Here is a 21,970-nt window from a genome sequence, read left to right as displayed (position 1 = left end):
GGCTGTGTTCACATTAAAGGAAAGGTGCGCTGGCTGAAGCCCATACAGCGAATCCCCGAAGAGACGTTTAGTTTGTCTGCACAGAGCACAGCGACTGTGATCAACAGCTTCACCTTCCACTGTTTCAGACGGCGTTAGGACATCAGAGCGGCACCATATAATTTCAAAGTATTGCTATAATCATTACCTTTATTTTCACTAACAAAAATCACTAAGCATTCAAACGAGAAGCGGCTGTGAGCCAAAACACAGATAGCTTTTTACAGACTTACTCAAAGCGATTCTGATTTGCCGCAGTCTGTGGATTAACTACATGACGCTTTCAGAGGCTCAAAAAGCCTTTGAAGGTGTTTGCGATGTCACTGCTTAGATATCCAACAGCAGTGAAGAACAGATGATGGTTTCTGCCGAAATAAACAAACGCTTTGCCGGGGTGCCGCACACCAGCCCCTCTCGGCATCAGTACTTACGTGAACTCCTCCGCTTCCCCGCCAGCCTAAGCGAGCTCAAGGTCAAGTACGTAACAGTTCAGGGCCTGTTCCTTTGGCCTAGACTCTCATTGATCCAAATCCTCTTCCCTCCCCCCCCCCCGCTGTGTCTAATTAAAACACTGAACTCTCGGTTGCAGTTCACGCTGTGCCGGAGATCAGCTCACCCGGACTGTACCCAGCCTGGCCCTCAGCTTTACCGAGCGCCATTGTGGGAAGGGCAAAACCAAGGAGCCGCCTGAGCCGAAGAGAGGGTGGGAGACGGAGCGGCTCTGGGGTAACCTGGCGGCCATGCAGACAGAAATCGGGCCACCCGTGAGGCAGCTCCCCGGCTGCCGGGTGAGGTTTACCCGCGCTAGCCGGCCGGCTGCCTGCGCCCCTGCCCCTGCCCCTCCGCTGGGCCGCTCCCGACCACCTCGCCTGCTCTCTGCCCGGGCCTACGCTCTCCTTCCCCCGACTCCATCGAGGCTGCGCAGCCGAGTCCCTGCCGGTGGCTGTTTCCTGGTCTCAGTACCTAACGCCAGCAGAACGCCTTCCGCGCCCTGGACTGGTGCAATTTCTTCTTCTGAGTTCAAACCAGAGGCTCCTGTCCTATCAGCTTCTCCTAATTCACTTTCCTAACGATAGTTTAAAGAAAAGAGATTACCTCAGAATTATTTATAGCAGCCTGATGATTCACGTGACTTCTCTATCCTCGCTTCTGATGCTTCTTATTCCTTGAACACATGCAATGACCCTTCCGTTCCCTTTCCACGGTTTTTTTATCCTCTAATCTTCCATTTCCTCTTTTCTCAATGTTAATTAGAAGAGACCTTAGATAGTCACCGCTGTGAAACAAAATCATCCCTTTGTTATTGTCTAGATGACAAGAAGTAGTATCCAAGAAGGAAAAAACAGCAAGCACTCACAGAAATAAAAATACAAAAATGACATAGATGAATATCTGAATTAAGAAATAATATTTCTGTAATTCTTACAATGAGTTCCAGTGGTGGGTCTGAATCAAAGAACAGTTAGGACAGATAACTTAAAGCGTTTTACTACATCTGGACAGAGTATTGTAACAGATATTTTAATATTCTTAGAGCCAACTGGTGTCTTAAAGCAAGGTAGTATGTCCTAAAATCTGGCATTAGAAACAGTATCCATGCTATCCAGATTTCCTGCAACAACTTTGTTTCGGGTGATAATTCTTGCTCTTAATAGTTTCATCCTTAACACTAACTAGAATATCCATGCAGATGCAGCAAACTAATAGCAGGTGTAACCACCATCAGCCTCCCCCCATAACACATATGGAACTGATCACACTTCAAGGATCTCATTAGAAAAAAATTCAAAATAAGGGGTGGAGGACAAGAATCCAGAGTCCACATCTGTTTTCTAACAATCTGAATTAATGCCCTGCCTCCAGAGCTTGTGGTGCATGCTAATCTTGTTAATCTATTCATTTGTTCATACTCTCAAAAGGTTTTTCATGCCTTGGATCAACTTTTAATAGAAATTTTTTCACGGGCACTTCTCTTCCCATTCATGATTACACAATTTCCCTATGGCAACTACCACAAATTCTCCTATTAAATAGTGGCATTATGAAAGTATTTAAGTTATCTTTTAATGCAGTTTTGCAGCTGGAATTAAGGAGGTGAGAAGCCAGTACCATACAGTAATAGCTAGCTGTACTGTTGGGGAATCTTGTTGGACAGGATCCACCGTGTGATTAACTACGCAGACAGCACGATGAAAAAATTCATACACATGCTTGTTCAGTTTCTGCCTAGAAGCATGTGTTGGAAGCATGCTTGAAGAAAAATTGTAGCTAAAGATGTGAGGGATCTATAATAACAGGAAATACTACCATCCTGCTACAGTATTATATTTCCTCCAGCACACATATTTTAAAAGGAGTCTTAACCTGGGATTTTTACTACACTGGCTGTAAAATAATACACATACTGTAAATTTTCAGAGAAATGGCAGTGCAGTGATTAGCTTGGCTTCCCTCTCTGGCAGGTCATTCTTTCCCTTGCATCTGTTCGTGACCTTGTGGTAATTAAGAGGAAAGGAGAATAGGCTGACTAGTAATCGAAAATGGGATTTATTTCCAGCTGTTTCTCTGTTTCATTAGGTATCTCCACAAGTCCCTCATATGGTAAATATTATCTATATTCAAAGGCTTCATATACATGGCTGATGCATTGCCTAATGGAGAAAGGTACACAGATGTTAAGTAACACAGACCTCTGCTTTACTGCTGTTTGTCATGACTTGTGTTCAGCAAGGTGCTATTCAACAGATGAAGATCTTCTTGGATATTAGCTGCTCCTTCACAGAATGAAAATGTTGGTCCAGTTTCAAGTAATTATCTCATTTAATTGGTGTGGTTTGCAATATTGATCTGCTAAAGACACTAGCTGAGTAATTCTAATTTGGGAATAATCAAGTACTTCCCCATGAGTATTATTTTCTAGACTATTATCTGCCATGGACTCACAGATCTTTTTCACATTTTTATGTGACTCAAATGGGAGGACGTAAAGTTACAACAGCAAAGGGACACAGCCTTCTGTAACAGAAAATATAGCACATATTATCAGATCACCATGTGTGCAATACAAGACTGGGAGTCAAGAGTCTATTCCTGAGTCACTAATTTAGCTGGGAATATAGTTAATCCACCTTTGTTAGGACAACGTTTTTCCTTTCTCTAAAATGGGCAGACACACCACATACCATATTTCATAGGGCTTTCTGAGGCATGGCCAGGCTTCATAAAATGCATGAAATCTGTCAAATGAAAGGATCTAACAACTGGTTAAAAATACAAAACAAACTACATCATTCACTAATATTCCGTGTGACCCACCTTTTCCTTCAGCTTTCTGATTCAGTTTCCTCACAGATGATTGCTCAGGAATCTGAAGCCACAGATGCAAAACAGCCTGAAGCCATCGGACGCTTACCTAATGCTGGCAAACAGAATCCAGCCTAGTGTGTTGGCCCCAAGATGACACAAGAGAGTCAATTCCTGTAGCTGACTCACTGTTGGCTTTAGGCGTAGTACAAAATGTATTGTTTTGAAGAAGGCTGGATCAGAGTTGTCTGCTCCATGACACACACATTTCTTAACTTCTCCAGGGAGGGTACAATTAGAGACAGAGCTGATCTTGACAGTACCTCAATACCATCAACCATGTGATCTATTTTTTTTTAACAGTGTCAAAGATTATGCCTTTATGACAATAGCAGAACTTCACACTTTTTGATGTCCCCTGCAAATCAAGGTAATAAAACACTAGTACAAGTTGATATATAACAGACTGGAGAGGGGATTGCACTGGCACAGAACCTGAAGGTATTCACACATTGAAGGCTGCAGCCCACAAGACCTGTAACACCAACTGAGGCTGCCCCATAAACAACAGAGATGTGGAGGCTCAGTGGAGGCTGTCAGGGATGTGGTGCTAGGAGTCACTAATATCAAAAGCTTTAAATGTCAATGCCTACTTCATTCTGGTGAAATCACCACTGCAAGAGGCCTTTCATCTGTTCACTGAACAGATATGCTGGTTGCAGAGCAAGCTTGTGCTTCCCTTAGAAGCAGTCCACAAGCTGCATATTTGCTCTGTGGAAGTCAACCTCTCCAGGTAACAAAATTCTGCTTCCACATCTACCCAACTACTGTTTCAATCCAGCAGCCAGGAACTGAGTAAATTGAGTGAAAATAATTGACCTCTTCTAAAAGGATCATGAACCAAGCCTCATTTTACATAAGGTGTTCAACAGCCTTCAGGCAGCAAGAACTTCTGCTCATGAGCAGCTATAGCAGCTGTTAAGCTTGTGACGAGAGCCCAAGGAATCTCCACGGTCCCTAATGGACACAAATCCTCTCCCAGGGGCAGGCAGGCATGACACACAAACCTTGCACTGATTTCATCATCCACCAGTGTTAAATCCAGGATAGAGGTTACTCTCTTTCATTACCTTCTCTTCGGTGTAAGGTGCTTTCCTCTCCCTACAAGGATGGGTTTTCTACCATATTTTTGTTCCCTGAAGTAATCTCCACTTAATTTTCTCTCTGTCTCACTTAAAGTCCCAAGGGACTGCAGTACAGTGCACTCCAGTTTCTGCCAAGTGTATGCTCAGCTATATCCTCTGTCAACCCATACTGCAGGATTTCAAGCCCAATAACAATATGATCTTTTTCACATGGCACATAGTCCTAACACACACCCTTTGTTTATTCTGTTCCTTCTCCCTACGCGCCCAGTGGGATCACTGTGCACTTATTTATTACTTTTGCCAAGCATTTGACTAGTCAAAGAAAGAGATACAGAAAGACTGTACAAAAAAACCCCACTCCCCAAATAGACTTAATCCTTATGTTTGCTCTCCCTTTCACCAGACGCCTGCTGGCAAAAATTCACATCCCCATTCACTGGTATGCTTTTTTTGGCTGCTGGTATCTTGGGAACATCTCAACAGCTGGATTTTGTGCAAACCTATATTCATATGATCTCATGATATTCTCATATATGGACATTTCCAAGCTGAATGCACTGAAGAATGCTTTCTCTGATGGTAATCAGTTACTTTTCAGAAGACAAACAGGTTTGTAACATATTCTTTCTCTTGCTCTCAAATGTTCCGTCTTGCACTGAAAAATCTACTTTGCAATTTGATGATTTCTGTCACACACCCTGGATTTTTTTGTACTTCATGTTGCTAGTTAAGTTGTCTTAATCTGTAGTTTCATTCTGAGTATTTGTAAGTAACAAAAGTCATCTTGGTTAATTACCTAAGACCATCAAAACTCTCAGGACAGCTAGTCCTACTGAAAACCAGAATACTACTTGGCAGAAGTATTCTTTCTGGCTGCATTTCCCTGCAGTGGAAAGAGCTTCTCTCTCATTATAGAAACAATCCCTGGAGTATGATACTAGAGAAAACCCTCACTATTTTGTTTAGCTCTCCATCAGACCAGCACCTCACCATGGTCAAACATAACACAAAACGTAAAAATAAGAAGCAAGCGCCTTGGAGGGACTGAACTGTTCCAGGAGCCTAAGAACAATTCAAGAGGAACCTCATGGAAGTGTGCTGTAAAGGGGCTGAGTGACCTCGGCAGAGGTGGTCTGGAATCGAAATTGTGTTATTTTTTACAGTGTGTTGAAGGGAAAACTGATTCAATGAATGGTCATTGTTTTTTAATAGTATGGTACAGAGGTTGGCAGAGAGCATGCAGAAAAGCATCCATGAACAGGCTCCCTTTGCAATACAGAGAATGCATCGGGTGATTTTGCTTAAGAAAGGACAAGGGTAAAGGACAAACACATTCAGAAAACAGCAGCCAACTATTCATAAATATTCTTCTGCCCCTCAGCCTCCTCTCTCCAAACCGCAGACAACACGTAGATAATCTCTCACTTCAAAAATCATAGCCTACCACGTCAGCATCTCATATTCAAACACAGAATAAAACAGAGAGTGGACTCAATGTTACCTGTCGCAGTTCCTCTCTAAAGACCCGTTTATAAAAAAATTAAAATTCATATAATTTTTCACAGCAGGAATGATCAGATTTATCCTCAAAACAAGAATTTGTAAAAATTGCAGTACTGCTACATAGTGATTTAAGCCAAAACACCCAGAAAAACACCACCACTCTAATTCTCATAGCCAATTTAATTTTTATTTCACAAAAATTTTAGCTTACTAGCAACAGCCCTGAAGGCTCAATACACACTGAGGTTGTTCTGTTTTGCTCAGTGCCTCAACGAAGTTACCAGCTAAATTTCAATCACAGAATCTTTATTACTGAGGCTATTTTGCCTTGTAATTGAGCTTACAATCTAACTTGATTTGGAAGTCACTGAGGATGATTATACTTTGAACTCTACAATAGCATCCCTACAGGGTCACCTTCAGATATTGAAATATAATATAGTAATAATATAATAATATAGTTTCAAATAACTTGATTTTCTGACTGCTAGAGAGGTAGTAAAGACTAAGAAAATCTGTTCTAGTTTGCAGGTTTTTATTTTCAATAGTTAGAACACTGTTTATCCTGGACAACTGCCTTTAGGATTAAGTAGGACACCTTAATGGCCTTTCACCTTTTACTTGCAATAGTTTGAAAAAAGGGAACTCAACTTAAATGAATATGAGGAACAATACCAGGAAGGAGATACCTTAAGTCTTTGAACACCAGCCTAGTGGGGTCAAAGACTGACACTTACCCAGTCAGCACCCATGAACCCTCAAGACAAACACTTAATATTTAACTAAGATCCTGCTAAAAATCACACACATTGTCAGAATACCATTAGCAGCACTATTTTTTGCATGTGATGTTACCAAGTCTAACCTATTTCAAAAACCTGCCAAACTGAAAAGAGCTCAGATGGCTCCTCAGGAACTCCTATGGTGCTGTCTAAACAGAAAGCACCACAGACCGTTGCCACCTCCCACAACACTGCCATACTTCATACTGCCCAGAAAAGATGTTTCAGCAGTCTTCAAAATGAACAAATAATGGAAAAAGCCCTGTAAGCTCACAAAATCTAAAGATAGTGTGTTTTCTAGTGTTTCTGCTTTCCCCGCCCTAAATGAAAACCTACAGGGAAAGAAACATCAAGCACCCCTTCCTCCTCTTTTCTCCCTTCCTTTTCTTGCCCCATTTGCTGTATTTATAGGATCGAAAGCTCTTCAGCACATTCCAGTTGTAGTCCATGTAAATAAATACAAGGGTAAAAAAAAAAAAAAAAACAACCTTTGGGGAGCTTGGACCACTGCCAGCCTGCCTGGGTAACTGGACTTTGCGTGGAGCTGGAAGGGTGTTTTTTAAAAGGAGGGAAGCAGAAGAGAACAGCTCAAGAATCTTGGCTCAGCCTGGGCATATTTCCTCCTAACTCTGGCTAAACCTCAGCACGAACGGCTGGACGGAGGAGTCGATGCGAAGCTGGGGAGGGAGGCTGCAGGGCTCTCCACCAGGACTACGGCAGAGCTTGGAGAGGCTGAAACCATGCTTTTCCTTTGGGCACTGGCATTTATTTTAGTCCTGAAGGAGCAAGATCTTTTAGGTAAGTGACTCTGAGGTTGCAAAGCAGAAACTATAGCTTAAACGTAGCATGGTCAAAGCCTTTGCATGGGGCGGGAGGAGGAGGTAAAGTATTGCTGACTCTATGGGTTTTATATGAAGATGACACAGGTATGTGTCAAAATTCTGTGGGAATATTGTTTTTAACAGGAAAAACTTCATTTTTGTGCTATTAAAGTCCATCCTGGAAGCATATGGCTTTGATAGAGATTTTTCACTTCTCACAGGAGATACTATCACTGTATTTTCAGAAATTTAGAACTGCATTCAGGTGCTGCAGCCAGTAACCTGTGTTTTCGTAATTACTCTGCTGGCAGCCTTATTAAAATACACAGTAATCTACTCAGAAATGAGATTGAAGTTCAAGGTGAATAGAGAAAGATTTTCATTTATTCAAACTGTTCTTTTCAGATTTGCTGGTTACAGCACTGCATTTTTTTCTCTTCTGCTTTGGATTACTTATTCCTGAGATTTTGAGGCACATAACACTTCCTTCAAATGCCTTAGGAGTATGAAGTATAAACACAGAACATCTGATAAGCTTGCATCTGAATTTTACTTTCATTAACAACAGATTAGTGCTGGAATAACCTCTAATCACATTGTAGCTGACAGCGTGACTGAAGGCTATTCAGTCTGGCTAGATCAAGGGTTTATAGTTCCCGTGTAACCACAGACCTGGCTTCCCAGCCTGTTTGTATTACATGTTTTCTGCTAGCTGACGCTTAGCTTTATTTTCCCTCTGCACTTACTTCTTGACAACACACAATGTTTGTATTTCATGGCAGGGTAGTAAGTTTCCATTACAATCAAAACATTTCCTGAAAAACTGTTAGTCCCTTCTGCCCCCAAGTCCTAGTTACTCTTCCTTGCCCTGACTCCCTCCCACCCAACTGGCTTTGTAATGTTTGCCAGTGATGAACTGAAATATCAATACCCCAGCAAGGGCACTCTAACTTGTTTTCATTCCACAAGTACTCACTATCGCCTTGTGAGTTTTGCAAGCTTCACAAAAAAACTGTGAAATTAAAGAAGAAAAAAAAAAAAAGGTGGAAAAATGTTTTTGTTTATTCCCCCAAAGTATGGTTTTAAGCTGAAATCATTAGCAAACTCAGATAAAATCCAGCTAAATAGAATACTACTTGAATAATAACTGCAGTGGAGACTAGGACCCAATATCATGCCAGCTGGTAGCTACTCAGTCAGGGAATCATTTTCACGGTCTCAATGGTATACTTCATATAGAATGGGAAATTTTGTGTCTATCATGGCCAGGGGAGTACCCTGGCTGGCTGACAGGCTTAAAAAAGTCATCCTTACTTTCCCTTTGCTACCTTTGAGTCGGGGAATCTAACTTTTGATTTCCTTGCAGATCCTCCCTCCCAATCCGCATGGATTCCTCTTAAAAACAGTCCAGAGTTGGCCACAGTAGAGTTTATGTTTTAATTCAGCCATTAATATGACTAATCTCATATTCATAGAGCTCAGCCTTCAAATAGCTCAAGAGACGAGGCTGGCATGGGAGCCCTTTTGGATGCAACCATGTGCTCCTGCCTAATGGCTGCAGTTTCTAGTTCCTTGCTGTTGTTGCTGGGTTAGTTTGTGGGATGCTGCTCAAATGTAGCATACAATGTAGCCTGGGGCACGGGAGCATTCAATACCTGCCCCATTTAAACATGTTTCCATTCTTACAAAAACCTCCAGGCAAATCGCTCTGAGGGGTGCAGCACCCCAACAGCAAAGTCTTTGCTGCATGTTTATGCATGTCAGAGAGGTGACCTGGAGTCCTCAGGTAAACACGTAGCTGGCAAGCAGGCTGGCTCCACTGACATGCTCCATTTAGCTGAGCAAACCAAATACTGAGCATGCTGCTAGGGAAACAGCAACAGCAGAGCGCCAGTAGAGGCATTGCTGCTCAGTACTCCACACTGTGGCGTGATTTTTTTTTAAACAGCAGAAGTTTCCTTTGGTTTTAACTACAAGTTAAGGTAAACCAAGTGTAAGAATATTTTTCTTCATTCAGCTAACATATTATGACTTCTCAGAATACTTTGGATCCTCTGATATCCACATGCCATATCAAAGCTGAGAAGATCTATAAGCTAGACCATTGCCTAGAAACTGGAGAGAAACAAATCCTTTCAGATCAGCCACTTTTGCCCAAAACTGACCACTTGCATTCTCACAGAACAGCGTTTTGCCTCCAGGAGATTAAAGTACTGCATTGTAGAATTAAATCCACAATAAAAATTTATGAGAGATGTCCTATCTTAAACCAGACTTGGACTCATATTTCTCTATTAATAAACTAGTAGTGGTTTAACCTATTCCCCATGTTATAGGTATTTTCTGTCCTTATAGAAACCTACTGGCATTACCGTCTCCAGTGCAAGGATTACAGTCTTTGCAAACATTCATCTCTGAGCTCCAACAAGGAAGGAGAAAGAAAGTTTGTCACAACAAAGTGTACCCAGATGTAGGTGTGTTTTTAAGAGCATAAGGCATCTGAAGATAGGGGTTCTGTGCAAAAGTTAGCCTTTTTACAGATTCTCTATATCTGTAAAACCGTATGTTTTGTTATATATAGTTAAAAGGAATTTATTAAGTTCTGTGGACTTTGTAACCTCCATGTGTAAAGCAAATGTTAATATCAAACTCCAAAAAAGTCAGGGGTTTAGAAATACTGGACTCCTGCTGTTCATCTGCGGTATGCAACTGTATTTACAAATGCAGCCAGTCTGCTCTGGTTGAAACAGCTGTGAATCTTGGCCATGCATGCCAAGATCTAGTATGTATGTATGTATGTATGTATGTGTATCTCTCTCTCACTATTCTACTTCCTGAGTTGTTGCAGAACACATGAACTGTCTGCCAGAGGAAAATATATCTTCAAGCAAGTTCTTAGACTTGTTCAAGTATTAGAAAAAAACTACAAGGATATTCTTTCATTGTACTATCACATTTCTTTCTACTACCCTAACTTAGTCATATACAAACTACCCAACCACAGAGCTGACTAATAAGTCACAGACTTGCCTCACCCCACTCCCCATGATCGTAGCTCCTATTACTAAAAACAGACCAAAAGCCATGTCCTCATAAAATTGAAGAACTCTTTATCCCCAGATACCAGTGGTCATCCTCAAATTGATGGTGGCATCAAATACTCACGCATCTCACCACCTCCATTGCCAAATCAGCCTTAAGCTCACTCATTCTACACAACTTAAATTCATTACATACACTACAACACGGCTCCTCTTCTTCCTAAAACAGCTCATCCCCTTCTCCACTCACAAGTAGGTCCTATACAGCTACTAGCTATAGTCCTCCTAACACTTTGCCTTAGTTTCCAAAACAAATACATAGTCACACAGAAATAAATACATAATAAAGGGAAACTTTTGTTTGCAGCCCAAAGCTTCAGGGTATCCCATCGTAAGTTACAGCATGAACTAGAGTAACCTACCTGCACATTATGTAGCTCATATCTCTTATCAGTCCAATTCCCTGTAGTCATTTTCCATTGCAGCAACAAGCACAAGAGGATATTCCCTGGCTGCTTGTTCAGAAGACCAGCATGCTGGAAACATATTCCAAGCCAACAGCTCCTTCACAGGAACATTTTATTGTTATCTTCCTTCCTTTGAGTGAAAATATACAAAACTTAAGTGCTTCTTACAATTGCAAATATGGTAGCACAGCAGAAGAAAAGTGTTTTTCAAGTAGTAATTTTGCTTCTGGCAGACAGCCAAGGCAGGGGCCCCGTATTTTGCTGTGCCTGAAAAAGAGTGCCCACTGGCAGCACAAACTGTCCCTGCCCTTGTACATCCCCTCCCTCAGTCTCCACTAGCTGAGTAAGCAAAATCTGAAGCTCCCTTGTGAAATGAGAATGACATGGATCATGATAGCAAAAACTTCCTCCAGACGAAATAGTTTTACACAGAAATACATGGCAGCCATCTCCTAGTCAGGAACAATTTCTATCAAGTCCCATTTCTGATTTTGCATATTTCACAAGCACAAGTGAGGCACGGTAGGACCACAACACATCACAACATGGCATCTCACATGTAGGTTGATGGGACAGGCAAGTTCAAGAAGTAAGAACTGGTAGGCTGATACCCTGACCCACCTTCACTAATGCAATACATCCCACAATGCATGAGATTTCCTTTTTGGTCCTTCTCTTTCAGGGGAAAAAAGAATTAAAATAAGTTCAATCTTAACTGACCTAGGATCTGAAATAATATTCATAGTAGCATATTCTACGTCTTGATAAACAGAGTATGAACCAGGTCTGCAGGTTTGGAACTTGACTTTCTGATATGGTTATTTAGCTTCTAAAATTAGTATTAAAAATAATTAATTTCATGGAAGAAACTTACTTCAGGATGTTTCCATTATTATCAGAGGCTCATGAATCTTGGACAGCAGAGGAATCCCTTGGATTTTCTTCCATGTTTGAAGTCTTTCCAAGACTTGGCATTCAGGCAGCAGTTGAAGCATACAGTGAATGTATAGATTACAGATTAAACTCTAATCAGGCATTAAAAACTTTCAATGTACCTTCTTGAAATGATTTTTTAAAAAAACCCAAACCAAACCAATCCTCCTCTGCCCCCCAAATTCCAGAAGAGCTTTCTACTGTCAATTGTCTGTCTAATATACAATGCTTACCTTTCATCTCCCACTTTGGATATTCCACATTTGGCCTGTATGGAATTTGCAATGTTGTTTTGCCATAAAAGCTAGAGCCTAATAAAGGTGTGTGTACATATATGTTTACGTGTGTGTGTGTGTGTGTGTGTATGTATATTTGCATGTATATATAAGCAAACCCCTGCAGTTTTCTGCAGTGTAAGCATAGTAACCTATGACAGTATATAAGAAGCTAAGAAATTTTACATATTTATTACAATTCCTGCAGTCTTTCTTGCAATCACTGAAGGCAAGAATTCCCTTATCTTTAAGCAACTAGAAACTCTAAAATCTAGAATGAGGTTCAGAGGTGCCTAAATCACAGCTAAGTATTAGGCAGTGTTTTATGGATTACAGCCTGGAAGATGCTCTATGTCCAGTTAAAGATCAGCTCCTGAGCATGTAAGAATTTGAAGACAATCTGCGCATTAAAAAGCATTTCCAATACAACACATTCTATCCAAATCAATTATTTTTGGTGTCCTAATAATAAAATTTGATACAGATTAAGTTATGTACAATACAGCTTAAAATGAATTTGGGCACACTGGTGATAATGAAACTGGTAATGGTACAGAAAATTAACCCAGTACTTCCATATCTAAGGATGCCAATGTAATTAAGGGTTGACATAACCGGAAACTATGTTTGATGCCATTAAGAACAGTCCCCAAAATTGAATATGACTAACACTCTTGGCTTGACATGGTCTTAGGTCTGAAAGCACTAATACTGATAGTATCAGTTCAGGTTCAAAGCAATGGAACCTTTGCTGTATGCAGCTGCAAGTTAACTTCACCAACCACTTTTGTAAACCATGTATTTTCTTGTGCTAACACTTCAAAGTTATATATACATGTTAAAGTGGAGTCCAACACTTATATTTAGACAAGGAATAATGTAAGCAAGGATCAGCAAATCCCTTCAGAGGTCTGTTGCATTCTTCCCAAACTGGTTAGGCGTTCACCATTTGAACTTGATACTCAAGTTCATGACCTTTTTCCTATTGGAACATAAATCCATTACTACCCCCTTCATTTTCTCATTAAAAGCTATCTGGCCACCTTATGCTATACACTCCCAGGAATAAAATGATACTGCTAAACCTAATGCAGTGCAAACAAGAACACACAGCATAGTATGTTTTCTTGAAGAGTTACACATGTTCTCCTTTACTCCCTTTGGTCCATCACATGATTTCAGGCTTCCTTATTTGCCATCTGGTTCCTGTTTCCATCTCACTTGTCTTTCATTTGGCTTGTGGCCTGCTTTGTTCTACCCCTCCCTCCCTACTAAGCACAACATGAACTCTCAGTTAACTTTCAAAACCACACTAATCATAGAATGATACAAGAGGAATTTTATAGACTTTAAGGCCAATAGGGAACATTATGGTCACTCAGCTTGACCTTCTCCATAACACAGACCAAAGAACCTAACCCAGTAATTTCTGTATCAAGCCTATAACTTCAGTTTGACCAGCAATGCATCTTTAGGAAGAATACTTATAAAGACCTACCAGATCTGTGTGATCATGTACTTCAGTTCTGTCAGTCTTAGTACCAGCAGCAAATGACAGTGAAGAGGCACTTACTCAGGTTTATTCCTATGTTTAGTATTAGCAACTACTTAGATAATCAAAATGAACCATTTAACAGCATCTGGATAGACAGAATCCTGATGATCCTAGAAGGGAACTTCTTCAGGGATTGTGTAGAAGCAACACCTTGGGGAGTTGGGGGAATATATCAAATGTACAGGAGGCAGAGGAGCTTTACTGAGAGGTGTTCTAAAACTAAGGCCTTTGCTCCTAACCTGTTTGCTAAGGTTGTTTTAATTCTTACTTCATTGCTCCTTCTACAAAATTAAATTTTGTACAGTCAGGCTGACCATGATACATAGATCTTTACTCTTCATCTACTACTTCTTTCTAACATTGAGCATATTCTTCTATTAAACATATCCTTATTAGCAACCAACTCAGAAATTCTCCATTTTCCTGCTCCATCTGCTGGTGTCTGACTGTATGACAGCACAGGGCAGTTAGAACCACCTAGCCTTTATGGGGCAGCATCAGCGTAGCACAGAGGGCTTAATCAGAGGTAAAAAGGCACGGGTCGTTTTCTTATCTTGAACAAGAGAGTTCTGATTCTTGATGGAAAATAACCACCTGGGTATCAAATAGAATGGACTTCAAGAATTTAAGCATCTCACTTGCAGGAAGCATGAGGTGGGAATTTGCAGATGGGAAGTTAACTGAAAGGTAATGTACTCTCTGCCATATTGAAACATTACAACAAATACCCGCCTGAAGTAATCCATTAAGTTTCAAATGAGATATTTGAGACATTGAAATATGCCTCCTACACACTTGCTTAAGCTGTCAGAAGTTGCAAATACCCACACATTTTAAATATGTAATTTATACAGCATACAAAGAACAGTTTACTTGTAAAAGCTGTTAGCTTTAAAATTTACTATCAAAGTTTTCTGCATTTATGCATCTGCTTTGACACATAGGCAAGTAAAAATTCTAATTTACATTTTAAAAATGTTTCTTCAGCAACAAGAGAGCAAGTACATAGAAGTATCCTAAAAGGCCATTAGTCTTTTGCTTTTATGGCTCGCAGCCTTCCATTCTTCGCTCCCTTTACAAGGTGACTGCTATTATTACATGAGGTAGAGATGCTACTGGAGGTCAGTGCCAAAGGCAGACTGTGTCATTTTCTTTCACCAACTGCAACACAGAGAAGGGCAGCACTCATAAGCAACATGTGATTCCCTTTGAGCACGTGGAAATTACTGCTTCAGCCGAATTGTCTGACCATAGTGACCCAGATACGTGCCATATTTACAAGGGACCGGATGTGTCCTGTGAACAGCCCATCCCGGAGATAAAGGCTGTGGGTTAAGAGCCAAAGCCAGACAACAAAATAACAACCAGGGTTTTCAGCAGCCAAAGCCTCCAGCCAAGGCTCAGAAAACAGAAGAAAACTACGCTGACCAGCACTGGCTGCCCAGCCGGCAGCAGCAACCGCCCACCTCAAGTACCCTGTTCTGGCATGGTGGTGAAGGGGCAATCACAAGCACAAGAGCAAAAGTCGCTAACCAGACACAGACACGCAGGCCCTGGCTGAGGGGGGTTCTGCTGGGTCAGCCCTCAGCCAACTCCATACTGCGAACTCTGGGAACTAGACATGCTTTGGTTTCTACTAACTCTTATCACTTGCTAACAACAGCTCTCAGGTGCTTCCTGAGACACTTAGGCTTCGACCGTTTGTCAAATTTTTTAGGCAGCGCACTAGCCCTGTGGTTCCGAGTAACATCTTACAGTCCTATCAAACTAGGACAAGACACTTCCTCCTCCTTCAGTAAGCCCAATACAGTTTATAAAGCAGCAATGAGCTCTGAGTGCTGGAAAGCTGGCTGTCTCTGTGCCAGAAGAGAGGAAGCAACCACTCCAAGGAACAAAGCACCACCGAGTCCTGCATTTCACAGCAACCCCTTTACCTAGTTCTCTAGACGTGAATGTGCACACAAAGCTGTGCAGTGTTTTGCTAACCTCACGCTGAGATGCAACAACCTTACCTTGGCTATATATACCTATCATAGCACACCCTGCTTTGAACAAATGACAGAGTCATCCGTCATATGTAACCTCCCCATCTACGTACACTGCCTAGAGTAGCAGTCAGCACAATGCTGAGGTTTGTGCTGAACAGAATCCTCTTTCACAAGGAAGGGCTAAGCTATAGGAATGATTCAAGAGGCATTTTGGGTAAGAACTTATATAATTTCTGCTTCAAAAAGTCACTTTGTGGATTTAAGGTCCTGTATCAGGAAAAAGGTGAAAGGAGCCCCTGCACAGTGCCAACGGGCATGCCCACCATGCCGTTAGGCAGTTTGGAAAGGCCAGAGAGTCTCTGGGTCAGAGTCCGATTCGGGCAGGACAGACTTCTGCTTCTGCTTCTCCTACAGGAAGAAGGAGCTTTCTCTGGGCTTTCTTTAATGGACCAGCATGATATAAGATGCATGATCAGAGAAAGAGAAGTGGCCAACACTAACTTGAGCTAGCCAACATTAACCCCCTTGCATTTCCATTCCTAGGGAATGGATAAAACCAAACAAGCCTGGCATGTAACTTATGGCTGGCCAAAAGCTCCTTTAACAACCGCATACAACTGGTGCTGGCCTTCACCCAGACTTTCCATCCAACCTTGTAATCCAGCCATCTACAGCTAGGTTAATACAGTGAAAAAATAACCTCCTGGGGGTTTCTTAAATTGTTCCATTTGCTCTTAGTCCACCTAATGATTTCTGCTGCCTCTTTTCACAGTTCATTTGTAGTTAGATCTGGGAATGTTCCCAGCAGTTAACAACTGATCCACAGTTACATCATCACAATGCCTTCTGCTTGCCCTTGGTCCTCTCTCCAACACGGTGGGTGGCAGTTCAGCGTACAGCTGAATCCGGTCATCAGGGCTGAGAGCTAGAGCTAGGAATATTGCAAAGATGGAAATTTTATTGATCTCTGACAGTAAAATGGAGCTTACCTTGCTATTATCCTATTATTAGGAAAGCCAAGGTTTGTCGACAAAGACTGGTCACTGCTTTGTAACCTCAATTTTTGACACAGAGTTTCAGTATCTCCATATTGTTCCAGCCACGATGGAACAATAATAAGCAAGAATTTTGAGAAATACCATGGTTCACTTGACTACTAAGTTACAAGGTAACAACACTCCCAAAACACCAACAGCAGCAACAAAGGGAAAAAAAGGGCAACTACAAAGCAGCTAGTGTTTAAGTACCTGCCGTATTTCAGCAGTCTTCTGTGAACAGGTAGATGAATTCTTTGGGATTCTGTCCCAACAGCACCACCTCCTGGTGCGTGCACCAAAAAACCCAAATCAAAATCTTGTTACAAATAAACCACCAAAAATTCTCTTAGCTCTGCCAAACCCATTTCTAAATGACATCAGATCACAATTTAATCCTCCTCTCCTCCCCACCCTCCAATTTCAAGGATACCATTCCAACTCAGAGTACATCTCTCATCCCATCAAACTGCAATGGCTACAATCCTTACTGACATGTGTTTGCCATCATCTGATACATACACTCCCAAAATCTTGGCACAGACTTGTGATGAGGCACTGCAGCAGTTCCAAACCACTGCTCTTGCCCAACAGTACTGAAGACAGAACTAGTTGCTCTTCCTGTGTTTCTTACTGTTCATTATAACACAAACTCACAGTTCCCTTTTTGTCTGTGTTACAATCAAATGACGACAGAATGAGTTACTGCTGCTTTCTCATTATTATAGCTTCTTCAGGCCTCAAACAAGAAAAAGACCTAACTTTACATGGAGCAAGATATGTTATCACTTTAGTGACGTTTAAAATACTCCACTACAGTTCTATGCGTACATATTAAAATCTAAACATTACTGAATTGTTGCACAGAAGTTATGAAAAGCAAATTGGCTCCATTAAAGCATGGACACCAGCAGGTACTGACCTTTCATGGAGTAGAGCCAGTAGAATGAGATGTTCGAAGAGCAAGAGCTCATGAGTACTGAGGTAAATACAGATAACTGACAGAGAGGAGTGACTTTGTATATAGCACCATTTACAAGTGACTTGGTCAGCAAATCGCATCAGCTGTACACACTTTTAGTGTTTCCTTTTCCATTGCAAAATCAGACTGTTAGGGACAAGTTTCTGGCTCAGGGCAATCACCAGCTTGTATCCATTTGGGACGTAAGTGGACCAACTTAGCTACTCTTCAACGCTTTACCATACCAGCTGCTTCTGAAGAAAGTCTAAGAGGAGCTGATGTGTAAGGTAGATCTTCCCAATGCTTAAGTTTTATGCTTGTAGAGACAGAGTTACAGTCTATAAACTTACCCTGCACCGGAAAAAACAGACTGTGTAAAACAAATGCACACACAAAACAAAACAAAAAATACCCCTGGCAAGAGAAAACACCTTGTTCCAACCAACCATGACAACAGGTACAGGCAAGGAGACATTCACAGTACTAGGGTATAGCTGTAGTTACTGGGAGAGAGGTTCAATTTCTACTTGGGACTCCTACATTTGGCCTCATAAAAAATGCAGTTTAGCATGCAAAATACCACTTCAGAAGTCAGAAAGGTAAGGGCTGCTATTAAAAAGCTCCTGATAATTAACTGTGGCTGTTTTTACAGCTGCTGCAGACCCTGTCAGTATGTTACCTGGAAGTCTGGGAAGAGGGAGCTGGTGTAATGAACATGATACGATCCACAAACGCTTAGATATTATTGAAGAGGTAAGAGCTATTGCGCTGGTTCCTGGTCCTTACCAGACCTCTGCGCCATCCTGTTGACCACAGAAAAGAAAGAAGAATGATGATTCTAGACATTGTCCCTTCTTGATTTTATTCAAGATGTATTTTTTTCAGATGTCATTATTTGTAACTATCCATAAAGCTATTATGACCAGAAACATATAATCTTGATGAATTCCAAACAACTGATTAACCAATCACTGACTGTTAGATATCAGCCTTTTCTAAAATGTCCATAAATGTGCCTTTAATATAACAATCTCAGAACCAATACTTGCAAAGTTTCACATCTGGTCTTGGCTAGATGTAAACTCTGCAGGTGACAGTGACAGAGGAGTTTCTGCTCGCGCCTGCAGACACTCAAGAGCTAAATGAACTCTGTGACTGCAATTCTAGGAAAGCTGCAAAGCTTTAGGTTTTTTTCCTGATGTCTTAAGCACTCACAAGATACATGGCCAGTGCTAACTATTCCCAGCTGGCTAGCTGCCAAACTGCATGCTGTTGGTTCTCAAATGGCAACGTTACCTCTCTCCTGCTCTAGTCCCAGCCCTCCTCTTTCCACCCCATCAGCTCCTCTCATCTTCCATATAGATTCTTTTCTTGGATATGATGGTGGCTCAGAAATGAGAGAGAATTAAAAACAAATTAATGCAAAGCTCCCTCCAAGAAGTCAAATTATGGGTGATTCTTTATAGAGAGATGCTGTAATTTTGCAAAAGTTTTAATACTTTCTGCCACTAGAGGCCAGAATAACACAAGAAATATTTAAATCTGCAATGCGCAATATAAATTACATTAGCTGTTGGCATTATGGGACATTAGATTTGCACTTTCACTAACACATTCAGTACAATGCATTCCAATTGACCCTTTGACTACACCGTTTCTCCATTTGTCTCCCTTGTTTTCATTAGAAGGTAATAAAAACAGTGGAGCATCTAGAATCAGAAGTCAAATCGCTCCTCAACATCATCAGTGAGACAACATCAAATATCCCCATTGCTCCAGGAACCCCACTTATAGACATTTTTGATGGTAAGTATCTAGTGGGATATAACCTAAACTGAAAACAGCTTTGCATATGTTATTACCAAATACATCCTCTTTTCTCCCCCCGAGATATGAAGTAATTCCTTCATTCAATTCAGTGCAGCTAAAGCCTCAGCTGAAATACTGGGTCCAGTTTTGAACACCAGGTTTCAACAACCACTGGGGGGGGGGAATAAAAGAATAAAAAAATAATTTAAAAAAAAAAAAAACAAAACAAGAAGCCAGCCAAAGCGCTAGATACATGAGCTGCACGGAAAGGTTGTTAAATTGGGGATGTTTAGTCTAAAGAATATCAACGTAGCCCACCAGAACAAGTAAGGCTGCCATGAAGATGAAAGCTGTGTTTTCTTCCCCATTGCAAAAGTGAATAAAACAAGAAATAATGCGGCAAGAAAGACTCAAGCAAAACACAATGCAAAGCTTTCTTACAAGGACAGTGATCCACTGAAATTACATGACTGTAGTTTCCTCAGCACTGGAAATGTTAAACAAGCATCACACCTTAGAACTGCAGGATGGACTAAGCAATCTCAAGGTCTCTTTCAGTTTTAAGATCCTGTGATTCTTTAGTTTCACGTGCGTCAAATGAAACAAAGGAAGGTAACAAAATACCAAAGAAGTTATTGGAAGTATTAGCATTTTGATATCTTAAATCCAATTTTGACACGCAAGCCCCTCACACAAAACATGCTCCTGGATAAACGTTTTTGAAATACATTAAACCACAACAGAAATTATTTGGATGAGACCACCTATTCTACACAGCTTCTTACAATGCTCTGCTCTCTTCATTCTCTGCCCAAATACCAATAGTGAATTTAACAAGGTGAGAGACACTCCTGGTGGAAAATAAACCTCTTGTGGAAAGGTATGAGCATCCAGAGACATGTTTATGAAGTCAGTTTTGTCACTGTTGGGTTTTTTTGTTTGTTGGTTTAAGATAGCTGTACATGGGTACATACACACCTGCATACCATAGTGCACTTACATGACAGAAGGTGGGCTTCAAGTAGACAGCAGTAGAGTTTATGTTGGTTTTTATTTCTTGCAGTTGGCTGTACAGATCTGGTCACCATGACTGATACATCCTCACCAACTTTGTTATTTGTTAAAATTTCCAGTTTTCTGTAAGGGGCAGTTAATAGGTAACAATTCAGTTACTCCCCTGCAATAATAATTTGTTTAAAAAAGAAAAGGATTCCAGTAAAGTATTACAATGAATTTAAAATGGAAATCCTAAGTCAACCTTGGCATATTTGCAGCACATCTATAGTAAGTACTACTCAGATGGAGCTTGCAACAACTGCCAAATGGCTCAAGAATTGCAGATAGGATCTTCCTTCTGTGATTTGGTGAATCAAAGTGACAATTTCCCACTTTAAAGGAGCAGGCAGGATTCATGTTTTAAATTATGTTTATCCACAAAGATTGATCCTGATTGTATAACCAAAAATAATTACATCGACTCTTCTCTATACAGATACCAGCTGAGCACTGTGAAGACAGAAGACAGCTGAATGTTAACAGTATGGTTGTAATAAACAGTAGGCACTTCTGTTCATTTAGCAAGCTTGTGTTTCCAGAATTTGAGCAGGGATGAACGATCCTCAGCTGTAGTTTGCCTTCTGTGTTTCTGTGCTTTATAATAAACAGGTATTTGCTTTCAGACACTATTTCAAAGCTTTTTATTTTAAATCTTTCAGCAGCCCTACTTTATCAAAACTGCATTTCAAATACAGCATTCTCAGTAAGAAAACAAGATCAGGTGGGGTCTGGGACTGAAGCACAGCTAACAAACTTCACTTAATTCAAAAGTTTACTCCTTCCCTTGCAAAGAAATGAACTCTTGCTATTGGTGTAAATCAATGAGGATACACTTTCAGCTGCAATTTCCTCTCAAGATATGCTTAGATTGTCTAACAAAAATGAGTGTATGGAGTGGTCTGGCTTTGGACGTAGTCACATTGCTGCCACTGACTGAAACAGGAGTCTTATCTGCGCGTCCTAGTCAGAATTTGTCATTTGGACACGCAACCACCTTATTCCGTAATCTTTACGCTCTTCTCCACTGCTGTAGTGACATGCAATCCAGATTTAACTCCAGCATCCACGCCCATGACACCCCCAGTTTATTCCATAACAAACAGCCACACAACTTCTTCTAGGAAAAAGGACCTACCTGACCTTTACAGAATGGAGAGAGAGCGTGTGTGTGTGCGTGAAATAAGAGAAGGAGTTTGCACATTCTTGATTAACAAGCAGTCTATTTTCACCGACCTAGCTCCAAACCTCTTCCCAG

General features: G+C 40.9%; 2 protein-coding genes across 2 annotated transcripts; both read left to right on the top strand.

Annotated features, from left to right (window-relative positions):
* Window positions 1-282: 282 nt before the first annotated feature.
* On the top strand, window positions 283-1,109 carry LOC115347927. The gene is made up of 2 exons (XM_030029651.1): window positions 283-516; window positions 629-1,109. Exons 1-2 carry the CDS (start codon window positions 395-397, stop codon window positions 1,107-1,109), a joined length of 603 nt encoding a protein of 200 aa, XP_029885511.1. The 5' UTR covers window positions 283-394.
* Window positions 1,110-7,209: 6,100 nt separating this feature from the next.
* On the top strand, window positions 7,210-21,337 carry PLAC9 (placenta associated 9). The gene is made up of 4 exons (XM_030030298.2): window positions 7,210-7,573; window positions 18,503-18,603; window positions 19,536-19,656; window positions 21,152-21,337. Exons 1-4 carry the CDS (start codon window positions 7,516-7,518, stop codon window positions 21,160-21,162), a joined length of 291 nt encoding a protein of 96 aa, XP_029886158.1. The 5' UTR covers window positions 7,210-7,515; the 3' UTR covers window positions 21,163-21,337.
* Window positions 21,338-21,970: the final 633 nt, after the last annotated feature.

The sequence above is a fragment of the Aquila chrysaetos genome, chromosome 11, assembly GCF_900496995.4.
Source record: "Aquila chrysaetos chrysaetos chromosome 11, bAquChr1.4, whole genome shotgun sequence".
Taxonomy (NCBI): domain Eukaryota; kingdom Metazoa; phylum Chordata; class Aves; order Accipitriformes; family Accipitridae; genus Aquila; species Aquila chrysaetos.
This window is presented reverse-complemented; position numbering and strand designations above follow the sequence as displayed.

Coding starts and splice junctions, on each gene's coding strand:
- PLAC9 (XM_030030298.2), top strand. CDS start 7,516: ATGCTTTTCCTTTGGGCACTGGCATTTATTTTAGTCCTGAAGGAGCAA. Junction 7,574..18,502: donor GAAGGAGCAAGATCTTTTAG/GTAAGTGACTCT, acceptor CTGTTTTTACAG/CTGCTGCAGACCCTGTCAGT. Junction 18,604..19,535: donor GCTTAGATATTATTGAAGAG/GTAAGAGCTATT, acceptor TGTTTTCATTAG/AAGGTAATAAAAACAGTGGA.
- LOC115347927 (XM_030029651.1), top strand. CDS start 395: ATGATGGTTTCTGCCGAAATAAACAAACGCTTTGCCGGGGTGCCGCAC. Junction 517..628: donor CTAAGCGAGCTCAAGGTCAA/GTACGTAACAGT, acceptor TCTCGGTTGCAG/TTCACGCTGTGCCGGAGATC.